The following is a 12,081-nucleotide window of genomic DNA, read 5'->3' on the forward strand; positions in this document are numbered from 1 at the left end:
ACATGCCAGCCCTTTAAAGTGGAGTGTCAGGGAGACGGGTGACGTCATCCTGCCCGCTGGGTGGCGTCCCCTCGGTCCGACACGAGTTCATAGACAGAGAAAGGCGCTGTCAGACTGTGCTCCACCTGGGGCTCGCTTACCGCGCGGGTTTCGGTGCGCCCACGCTTTCTGCGGTCAAAGGGACGCCCAGCTGCTATTCCGGCCGCCATTCTCCCCCCGACTGGGGTTCGAGCACCGTTAGCGCCGACGAACGCCCGGATCTTCGCGCGCAGCCAGCCAGAGTCCCGCCGGTTGGATTTGAGGACTCGCTTGGATGCTTCGCTTCCGAGCGCGCTCGGAAGATGGGCCGGCAGCCACGCGCGTAAAGACACCTAGGGGTTACCAGGTACTGCTGCTACCGGCCGGCTCTGACTCGGCACACAGCTCGCTGTTCACTATTTGAGCTCCCCAGCTGTGGGGTTTTCCCGGTTCGGTTGAGGTACAAGGGCGGGCTTCAATGCTGATTGGTTTGGGGGCCAGAAGAGTTAAGTTGCGGGGGTCATTGGCTCATGAGTCGGATAGGGAAGTTCGCTAGCCTCCTTTTCTCAGTTTAACTAACTTTTTATTCTCTTCTCCCCTCACTCTCTTAAAAAATTCCTAAATTGAAACCTCTTATTTTTGCCTCTGCTCTGACGGGAGTTTCTAGGAGGATTTGGGGTGAAGTGGAGGACACCCATGAGAAGACACTGTGCTGCACGGGCTACGGCTGCTAAGGCTGCCTGTCCCTAACGCACAGCCAGCTTCGCGCCCGGGCCCGGCCCGCTGCGCACTTTGTTTGGCGGCGAGAGTTCACACTATCCCAAGATCTTATTAAGTATTAAGAATCTTTTTGGGAGGCCGATGAGCATTGTAGGGCCATTTGGCGAAGCTAGGGTTTGTTGTATCGGGGCCAGGTATCGCTGTGCCTTGAACTGCCATTTAACGCCCTGTCCCCTGGAAATGTTGTTCCTGATCCATCCGAAGTGACAAACCAGCCTCTTGTCTCGTTTGACAGCGTCGAGGTTTGTTCAGGCTTCCTGGAGGCCGCCGAAAGTAATGAGAGCTAAGGATCCAGAGGGCAGCAGGGCAAAGGTATCGGGATAAACGTCGCAGGAGCCCAGAAAGGGCACAGATATGGCAGTTTGGGTGAGGGGGTAGGATAGTGTATCCTTTGAAATTGCCGCAGTAACAAACTCCAGGGTACTTTGGCCGAGGGTGGTGATACTATGGCCACTGGATGATTTTCCAGGGTAAGAGATGGTCTTGGGCTCTTCCCTTGGCCTGTCACTGTGAAAAGGTCACTGTTTTCCAAGAAGATGAGCCAAACCACTTTGCTTGATTTTACTTAATAGCATTGTCACAAAGGATTCTTTTGCTTGTTTTTTTTCTGTATTTTCGACTTACCTGGATATTTTCCTGTTGTAACACTTTGACCAGAGAAGAAATTAGGAATTTTACCGCAGGCCTAACCTGGGGCTTCCATTTTCAACCTTCCCACAGAATATCTATACCTTGGGATGCCTTTTCTCTCATATAGAAAGATACAGATTTAGATCAGAAAACTATGCCACCTTACAACTAAACTTGCTATTTAAGGCCCCCCAATAAAAATCTTCAAAAATTGTTAGTTTCTTTGCATCATTTCTGGACTTAGTCCACTTCTGCCCATATTTACTTGTTCATGGACATGGAAATGACAGAAAAACATTTTTAAAATATCACAAGTCTGCAACTTCATCTTTTTAAGCTACCTATCTGGGGCCAGAACCACCAGTTCAGAAAGTAGGTTTTTGAAAAACTGAAAATGAAACACCTTATTTTGGTGCAATCATTTATATGGCTTTGTACATTTTTCCACCTTTCAAAAAAAATTCTAATTTTTAAGAAAAATATCTAATGTTGAGGATAGGGAGAAGGGATTTCGTTTTGCTTTAATGAGCTCCATCTCACCGAGTAGTGAATTTTCACAAGGAAACCTCAGATACCACAAAAATCACTTTTTTTAAAAAGGTTTGGGTATATTTTTAAAAACCAAAATCAATCTATTTTCAAGCAAATGTAAATGATCCCTATCTTTATAGCTGTGCTTCAATGGCTAAGTCCCAGTTTCCCATAACTTTTATAACCTATACTAGTTAGAACTGTCGTCACTACTTTCTAATTTATAGTGGACATGCCATTTTTCTCCAACAGCTTCTATAAATCCGGGGAAAGGACGTGAGTTTCTTAAGAATTGACTGCTTAAAAAAAAAAACAAAACATAATTTGCTTTGGATGTTCAGAAAAGAAGAAAAGTACCTCTAAATCCCTTTTTCGTGGCTTTCTAAGGCGTAACCTTGAAGGAAATTGAAAAATGAATTTTTTGCTTCTAAAACTTGGTCCCTGTGCGGATAATAATCATGTCTTAACCAAAGCAAGGAAGTTACGATAATTTCTCGGTTAGTCAACGCTTTTTCCTTTCTCTTTCAGTCTCCAAGGCAAACCCGGAGGGTTCGGCCCGGGGTTCCGCGGCGGAGGAGATGGCTTCCAGCCCACTGCCGGGGCCCAACGACATCCTGCTGGCGTCGCCGTCGAGCGCCTTCCAGCCGGATGCGCTGAGCCAGCCGCGGCCGGGCCACGCCAACCTCAAACCCAACCAGGTGGGCCAGGTGATCCTCTACGGCATTCCCATCGTGTCGTTGGTGATCGACGGGCAGGAGCGCCTGTGCCTGGCGCAGATCTCCAACACCCTCCTCAAGAACTTCAGCTACAACGAGATCCACAACCGCCGCGTGGCGCTGGGCATCACGTGCGTGCAGTGCACGCCGGTGCAGCTGGAGATCCTCCGGCGCGCCGGGGCTATGCCCATCTCATCGCGCCGCTGCGGCATGATCACGAAGCGTGAAGCCGAGCGCCTATGTAAATCGTTCCTGGGCGAAAACCGGCCGCCCAAGTTGCCGGACAACTTCGCCTTCGACGTGTCGCACGAGTGCGCCTGGGGCTGCCGCGGCAGCTTCATCCCTGCGCGCTACAATAGTTCGCGCGCCAAATGCATCAAGTGCAGCTACTGCAACATGTATTTCTCGCCCAACAAATTCATCTTTCATTCTCACCGCACGCCCGACGCCAAGTACACTCAGCCAGACGCAGCCAACTTCAACTCGTGGCGCCGCCATCTCAAGCTCACGGACAAGAGCCCCCAAGACGAGCTAGTCTTCGCCTGGGAGGACGTCAAGGCCATGTTCAATGGCGGTAGCCGCAAGAGAGCGCTGCCCCAGCCCGGCACTCACCCCGCCTGCCACCCGCTCAATTCCGTCAAAGCAGCTGCGGTGGCGGCGGCGGCGGCTGTGGCCGGGGGCGGGGGGCTGCTGGGCCCGCACCTGCTGGGGGCGCCCCCGCCGCCGCCGCCGCCACCCCTCGCGGAGCTGGCCGGCGCGCCGCACGCCCATCACAAACGGCCGCGCTTCGACGAGGACGACGACTCGCTGCAGGAGGCTGCTGTCGTCGCCGCAGCCAGCCTCTCAGCAGCCGCCGCCAGCCTCTCTGTGGCCGCGGCCTCGGGCGGCGCCGGGGTGGCCGGGGGTGGCTCCGGGGGCGGCTGCGTGACGGGCGTCGGCGCCGGCGCTGGGCCCGGGGCGGCGGCGGGCGCCAAAGGCCCGCGCAGCTACCCGGTTATCCCGGTGCCCAGCAAGGGCTCGTTCGGGGGCGTGTTGCAGAAGTTCCCGGGCTGTGGGGGGCTCTTTCCACACCCCTACACCTTTCCGGCCGCAGCAGCCGCCTTCGGCCTGTGCCACAAGAAGGAGGACGCGGGCGCCATGTCCGAGGCCCTAGCGGGAGCGGGCGGCGGAAGCGCGGCGCCCAAGCCCGGGTTATCGGGCCTCTTTTGGCCTGCGGGGCGCAAGGATGCCTTCTACCCGCCCTTCTGCATGTTCTGGCCTCCGCGGACCCCCGGCGGGCTTCCCGTGCCCACCTACCTACAGCCCCCGCCGCAACCTCCCTCGGCGCTCGGCTGCGCGCTTGGCGACAGCCCTGCCCTGCTGCGCCAGGCCTTCCTTGACTTGGCCGAGCCGGGCGGCGCGGGAGCGAGCGCCGACGCTGCGCCCCCGCCGGGCCAGCCTCCTCCGGTCGTGGCCAACTGCAGGGGCTCGGGCCCACCGCCTCCCGCGGGAAGCGCAGGAGCTCGCGACGCGCTCTTTGAGTCGCCCCCGGGTGGCAGCGGCGGGGACTGCAGCGCGGGCTCCACACCCCCAGCCGACCCCGGAGCCACGTCCGGGACAGGGGCCTCGGTTGCGGGAGCCGGCCCGACGGGCACCCGGGTGCCCGCTCCCCACCATCCGCACCTACTTGAGGGGCGCAAGGCGGGCGGTGGCGGCTACCACCATTCGAGCGCCTTCCGGCCGGTGGGCGGCAAGGACGACGCGGAGAGCCTGGCCAAGCTGCACGGGGCGTCGGCGAGCGCGCCGCACTCGGCCCAAGCGCACCACCACCATCACCATCACCATCCTCACCACCACCACCACCACCATCATCCCCCTCAGCCGCCGTCGCCACTTCTGCTGCTGCCTCCACAGCCAGACGAGCCGGGCTCTGAGCGTCACCACCCGGCCCCGCCGCCCCCGCCGCCCCCTCCGCCCCCTCTGGCTCCGCAGCCACACCACCGAGGCCTTCCGTCCCCCGGGGGCACCAGCTGCAGCTATCCCAGTGAGGACAGCTCCGAGGACGAGGACGACGAGGAAGAGGAGCAGGAGGTGGACGTGGAGGGCCACAAGCCCCCCGAGGGCGAGGAAGAGGAGGAGGAAGGCCGAGACCCCGAAGACGACGAGGAGGAAGACGAGGAGACCCGGGTCCTACTAGGGGACCCCTTAGTCGGGGGCGGCCGGTTCCTCCAGGGCCGAGGGCTGTCGGAGAAGGGGAGCAGCCGGGACCGCGCGCCGGTCGCCGCGGGCGCTTTCCCACTCGCCTTGAACTCCTCCAGGCTGCTGCAGGAGGACGGGAAACTGAGTGACCCCGGCGGCGCGGACCTGCCCCCGCCCCCACCCCCACCCCTGGCTCCCCAGAAAGCGAGCGGTGGCGGTAGCAGCCCTGGCAGCCCTGTCCACCATCCATCACTGGAGGAGCAGCCCTCCTACAAAGATGTAAATATCCCCTTTAGGCTCCTTCAAGCTAATTATTATTATTTAAATGCACCTTTAGGCTGAATTGGTTACATATGCGCAGGAAAGATGAATCACCAGATTTCCCCACAGAAATGAAATATTCAGTGTGTTTGGGAGGACTCTTTTCTGCCAATGGTCCTCCAGAAAAATGTGTTTTCTGGTCTTTTTCTTATAAAACCTTTCAAAGATTTTGGGACCTGCCTTCCCTCTTATGTTTAACTTGGCTGATTATAGAAGTTGAGAAAGATTCTTTAACTGACTAGTCCTTTCTTAATCCAAAATTCCTTTTGCCCCCCCCCCAAATGAACACAATCCCCGCCCCCCCCCAAAAGCAGTGGGACTATAAACTGGAGCCGTTTGAAAAATCCAATCCCCTTTCTCCTCTGTAGTTCAATGCCTCACAATAGGGCTAATAAATGAAAATCATTTTCAAAAGCTAAATTTAAACTGTGTAAGGTTGGAACCCCAGAGTTCACATCTGTAAGATGTCCAGTAGAACAAAAGGCATGCTCTTCAGCCAGACTTCCAAACCAACATGGAAGTGCTAGCCGGGACCCTTAAGAGACCAAAGTTAAAATTAAAGGGTTCCACATTCACTGTTCACTCAAGTGTGCACAGAAAACACCCTCAAAGACTTCGGAGTGAAGTGAATCTGTCCTGACTTAGTGTAGATTTGTCAATTAATGTGGCATGTATATTTACAGAGCATAAGGTAGAAATATTTTTTTAATTAATCCGTAATACTTCTTAAAAAATAGTGTCGGTACATGTAGTCACACACACTTGTATTTAAATACAAAAACTATTCAAGGAAGATAATCATCAAAAAATGATGTCTCCTGAGGCTCCATGGAGTCACTTTTATTGATGCTTCTTCCTGCTGACTGTTGACATTAGCATATGGTTTGATCCAGGCATTGATTTGTGTGTCTAATTCTTCTCCACACAGGATCAGAAAACTAAGGAAAATAACCAAGTTATTTTGTCCACAAAGGAAAACAACAGTTTTTCAGGTAACAAAATAAAAAATTTAAAAATTTAAAAAAAAGAGCCAACACTCTTTCTTTCCTGCATTTAACCATTTCTGTAAGTCTTAAACTCGGCCTGCCCCTGCCACCACCATTCTGTGGGTTTTCATCCATTGATATATATATATATTTTTGGGGGGGGCAGGTGTGTGGGGTGGGAGGCAGGATAACACAGTTTATATCTTAAAGGACAGCATTTCTCTAGTTACCAAAGAATGACAATTTTCCAAATAAAAGTGTCATTGCTCCCAATCTCAGTGTACCTCTTTGCATTTAAATGTCAGCACTCTAAATATGCAAATAGATAAATACGTGTTAAAACTCTTGGATGTCTTTGTATACCACTTGTCAGTATGATCACTTGTAGATTGTGTGTTTTGTTTTGGTTCTAGATAAGAACAAGGAGCATAGCTTTTTCATCACAGATTCTGAGGCTTCTGGAGGAGATTTTTGGAGAGAAAGACCAGGTAGGCTGGGGACACATATGAGGGATGAATAGTTGGATGACAGAGAGAGGGGCTGAAATTCATAATCAAAAGACTGAATATTTAGTACAAGGGTAAAGACAAAAAAAAAAAAATTCCCTAGTAGATATAACTAAGAAAAACACAAATGGGAAAGCAGTGACATTAATAGCAATAAGATTATTAATTGCTGGGCATATTTCAGAAGAAAATTCAGAAACATATCGGGTTACACAATGAAACAGGCTGGAAAAGCATAAAATGACAATAATTGAAATGTTCTCTTAGAAACCTTCCATTAAAAAGGATCACAGCTTATTGCTTTTAATATCTGTCAGAAAGACATTAAAGGTGTTTTATGACATCTATGCCAACATTTATATTATCTCCATGATAATGATCTCTACACAAAATGTATAATACATTTACAAAAATTACATTATACAAATTAAATGAAACCACCTTTTACTGATTGCTAAATGTCTCCAAGGGGTTTGGGAAAGACGTGATTAGAAGTTTTGATACTAAGTTGTCTATTGCAAGTGTCTTAAGGAGAGGGTTTTGTTTCTTGGGAAAAAGGAATCTAATTTTCCATTTATGTAATGCAAACTGCCTTGGCTTTGACTATTCACGGTTAATTGACTGTCAAACGAGGTTGTTATCCTGCGGCAATGTCTGCAAATTTGCCTGTCAAATGAGACAGAGAGAGCAAGCTAGGAAGTGAGAGAGAGGGAGAAAGGGTGGTATGGGGAGCAGAAATAAAGAAAATAGGATCTTAAAGGAATCTTATATAACAGCAAAGTACAATGAAGCAGGTCTGTAAACCTTTGCTTTTATTTTCTCATAAAGGAAACTTTATCTCAGTATTTTAAATGGCAAAAGGCATATACCCATTTTAATGAATAAAGAAAAAAATAGCTTTATATATTATGGGAGGAAAGCTTTATACATCATCAGATAATATTTCCAAATTATTTCATTAATACAGTCTATAAACATTGATTAACATCCAATTTGGTTGACAATGCTAGGGAGTTACTAAGAATTTTGTTGTATATCATTGGTTAGTGGCCACGTCAAGTCTACTTAAAATATTGCATTTACCAGTTCTAAATGTTTTATTATTATCACTTCTGCACATTATAAGTCTTGTGCCATTTGAAAATTCATAAAATTACCTTTCTCAAATTTGCTCTGTGTCCACTATGATAAAATTGTAAAATGTCAACTTTCCCATTATGGTCTAACGTCACAAAGGCAACTACGTCGTCCCTAGTATGATATTTCACAACATTGAGCCAGAAATGGAAAGAATTGCTACCAACAGATTTCTGATGGGTTTTCACACACTCACAAAAGGATTTATAATTCTGTTCAATTGATTCCATGTTATCTAGCCATTTCCTAGACATTTCTAGTCAATTGCTTTTGTTTGTTTGATACGTGTAGAAATTAACAGCAACTGGAAACAACACATTCGTGAGTATGAAAAAACAATTTTAGAGACATTCCTTAGCCCCAGATCAAATCATATTTAGCAGCTCTGTGTAGCTAAAAATAGATGTAAAAGTAGCCCAATTTCTCCCATGCCTGGAAACCACAAATGGGGAGTCTATATGTACTCTAGTGAATGCAAATTAACTCAGGCTGTTTCAACAGCTGAAGTGGATCAGAGACCTTTGCTCAGTCTGTGTTGTACAACCAATGAGCACTCAGAGAATTCCCATTCCTCTATACCAAAATAGACAAAGCTCAGAAAGAGAGTTTAAAAGCTATCACATCCTGGTGGCCTTGTTAATAACTTACTTAATTTGGGGGGGATTTTATTTGATTTTGTTTTATTTTGTCTATGACCCTATTTTGTGAGCAGCCTCTATGAAGCCCAAAGTCCAATAAAATAAAAAAACTTGCATTTACCAGTGACTATGTATATATTTTTAATAATGTCACTTAATCACAGGCAGTACATGGGCCCCACTCTTCACTTACTAATCATAATATATATGAACAGATATAGAGTGTTCATAAATAAAAATTAATAATTAAAAATAGATTGAAATTTAATATTGCTTGTTAAAATTAGTATATTGTAATTTATATGCATTAATTTTAAGGTTGTTTTTGACTGCCTAAATTTAGAGGTTTTTATTTTGGAGTTGGCTGTTGGTGATATTAAAATTCAAATTATAAATACATGTATTTAATGTGAAATAACATATTTAAAGAGTAATGCACACCAACTTTATAATTCATTTAGCTATTAGGGAAATAGAAATCGTCCTAAGTCTGCTGTGCTACAAATCTTACTCTATTTGGGTGCAAATTCTGAAGGAAATAAAAATAAGATTTTGTAAATATTCTATAAAACATGTAAAATGTGCATAGCTTTTCAAGAGGTAACTGATTTGTACAAAACTATGGGATGATTTGATGTTTACATTTTTAAATTTAAAAGATTTTCCCTAGATTTAATGAGAGAACCCAAATTCCGCAATCTGAAATCATTTCTTTTTAGGAACTTTCATTTCCTACATTGCACTTAACAGAAAATACTCATAATTTTTATAAACGTTTTGAGTTAATATTTCAACAATTGTGCATACCCATTAGAAACCTAAATATATTAGAACATGCTGATTCCTTCACAGAATTATGTTCTCTTCATTTTATGTATATTAATAGTCTCTGTGGATTTGTTAAAAACTGAATTTCTCCTCTTTATCTTCCTCTGATTTGGATGGCTGAGCTAGTTCCATTTGAAAGCAAATTCCTGACCTTGGCTTCCCCACCCTTAGTAAACCCAGTAAACATTGATAAGTCATCAGAACCCCAAGAATGATGGCAGGAGTGGATAAAAATCTCAGAATCTACTGTTGATCAAAAAGGAAATACTAATGTTAGAAGGAAGTAAATAAAAATATGGTCAGGATCATTGTTCATGTAAAAATCCTACTGTGCCTGTTGGTCGGGGTAGTACAGTCAATAGTCATGTTGGTAATAAAACCTGGTCATGCTATTGATATATTATCGATTTATTACTATCAATAGTCATGCTATTGATATATTATTGGTATATTACTGACTAATAATAGTTAAGTTGATACAGATTCCCAGAGATACATGTTCCTCATTGATTTTTCATATTGCAATTTTATTCTTGTATTATTCAGGGAAGTATATGGGTACAATAGCAGATTAAACGTTCTTATTATCCTGCATTGAATGGAAGACATTATTGAAACGAACAAATGTTCAGATGAAGGATATAATCTGTGAAATTATTTTGGAAACTTGGGTCACAAGAACTTCATCTGAGCGTAGGGAGATGCTGTTTGAAACACCAAAAAAGTGTTTAAAGGATTTGAGTTCTTTTGGTACTGAACTTAGTGTAACTTCATCTGTACTTGCTTGCAGAAAAAATTAGCTAGTGGTCTTCATGTTGAGATTCACGTATGAGGAAATCTAAGAGTAAGCACCCAATTGGCCTGTTTTTTTATATTAACTTATTTGCTTGTGGTCGGAATCAAAAGATTCATTCATGTGACCAAGTGTCAAAAATCCAGATGAGCCAAAGAGATGAACACTTGACATTTTCTCCTCTGGTGTGGTAGCAGCAGAATGCCTTATTCTGTACTCTCTCCTCAATGGAGAGACTTCTCTTGTAGCAACTATTAACTTCTACCTCTATGTGATAGCGTGCATTTGTTTATTTGCTCATTTATTCCACATATTTTCAAATGCCTACTGTGCACTGGGTACTTCGTTTGCTAGGCTCTGTGGATTCAGAGACAGAATCAACACCAGTCCCTGCCTAAAGTTGTTTCCAATCGAGAGGAGGAGACAGATGGTTAGACCATTAGCCATACTGCTATGTGACTGTTATAATAGTGGTCTACACAAAATATCATCTGATAAGGGTTATGTAATTATATGTCCTTTCAGCCAATGTTTAATTCAATAATTATCATAGGAAAATATCGGAATATTTATTTTTATGCATATGCAGAATGAAATGTTTTTTCAAAGCTACTATTAAGTCAGTATGTGATTCTTGATTTTTACATGATTTTTTCACTTCTATGGCAGTCGTAATGTCTTTTCTCTAAACAAGTAAGGATATAGATGTATCTTTAAATAATGGGGACTTTAATCAATCCCTAACACAAATTCAATTTAGCAAGAATGCTTAGTTATGTTGTTAATCTTATTTCCACTTGATATTGTAGTTCATTGTTTTCAATAAGTCTGGCCTTCCTTCAACCTTTCAGCCTTTTTAGTATGTTACTTTTCAGCAATTTAAAAAGGATTACATTTTTAAATGATTCTTTAAACACCTCTCCATTTATGATCACTAATCTGACACACAACAGATTCTGGACTTCTGTATAATTAGAAGGACCAAACATGTTCCTAAGCAGCCAAACACCCTCTGAATCCAGTAGAACTTTTATCTCTAGGTCTCTTTAAAATTAGACCCATGGCCTAAAACCAAGTAACATAGATTGGAGCGTGTGTATGTGTGTGTGGCTGGGTGAGTGGGGGGGAGGTGGTGGTGGTAAAAATATGACCTACTCAAAAATATAAATGACAGCATTTCACTTGCAATCCCAGGGTCAGGTTTTGCATATCCGTTTTGAATAACTTTAGTGAAGTTAAGTGATTCGAAATTGAATGCAGTGGGGTAAGCTGGTAAGACAGCTCAAAGCTATCACAGGTCAAGGAAATCACATAAAGTAGAGTCATCCCCACTTTCAATCCCTTTGTAGAAATGCTAGCACCATTGGACACCAAGCATGGCTGCATCTTGTTATATGTATAGAAGTTTTGAAATCAATTTGATTTTCACTGGTATGATTCTCTAGTGTAGTTAATATGCTATGGATGGATTTCTGAGAATAGTGAAAAGCAGTTACACTTCTCATGAATAGATAGTGGATGAGGCACTCTGATTTATTATTCCATTCTATTTTAGAATAGTCTTATGATTAAAAAAAAAGAAAAAGGAAATTCTAAAAGACACAGACTAGTGGATCTAGATTTGAATTTCTTCATTTACTAGGCAACTTGGGGTAAGCCCTTTAACTACTTTGTGCATCAGTTTATCCATCTGCAAAATTTGATAAAACCTCTCACCTGTAATTAATTTTGAACATTTAGCTATGTACAAAGTATTTTGAGATCTTTCAAAATATGTATTCAAAATCCAATAAGCCTCATATTGTAGATATCAGTTTTTATTTATGAGAAAATTCACTTCTTACTAATGATTTTTGAAAATTTATATGAAACTCAAGGAGATTGAAGACAATAAAATATCTCCAGAAAAAAATATTAAATTCCATCAACTCACAATATCACTTTTAAAACTCAAGAGAACTCTTAAGTGAACTCAAGTTTCACTAACCAAAGATATTTGATATACTGATTAAGAAGCAA

General features: G+C 44.5%; 1 protein-coding gene across 1 annotated transcript in view; it reads left to right on the forward strand.

The window, feature by feature from the left end:
- The first annotated feature begins 308 nt into the window (after positions 1-308).
- The window catches only part of SKOR2 (SKI family transcriptional corepressor 2), a 39,031-nt gene continuing 27,258 nt past the window's right edge, over positions 309-12,081 (forward strand). Inside the window, exons 1-4 of the mRNA XM_037806291.1 lie at positions 309-385; positions 2,488-5,132; positions 6,103-6,166; positions 6,574-6,648. Coding sequence (XP_037662219.1) covers positions 2,538-5,132; positions 6,103-6,166; positions 6,574-6,648 — 2,734 coding nt within the window. The 5' untranslated portion in view covers positions 309-385; positions 2,488-2,537. The remainder of the gene's footprint in view (positions 386-2,487; positions 5,133-6,102; positions 6,167-6,573; positions 6,649-12,081) is intronic.

The sequence above is a fragment of the Choloepus didactylus genome, chromosome 16, assembly GCF_015220235.1.
Source record: "Choloepus didactylus isolate mChoDid1 chromosome 16, mChoDid1.pri, whole genome shotgun sequence".
NCBI classification, from domain to species: domain Eukaryota; kingdom Metazoa; phylum Chordata; class Mammalia; order Pilosa; family Megalonychidae; genus Choloepus; species Choloepus didactylus.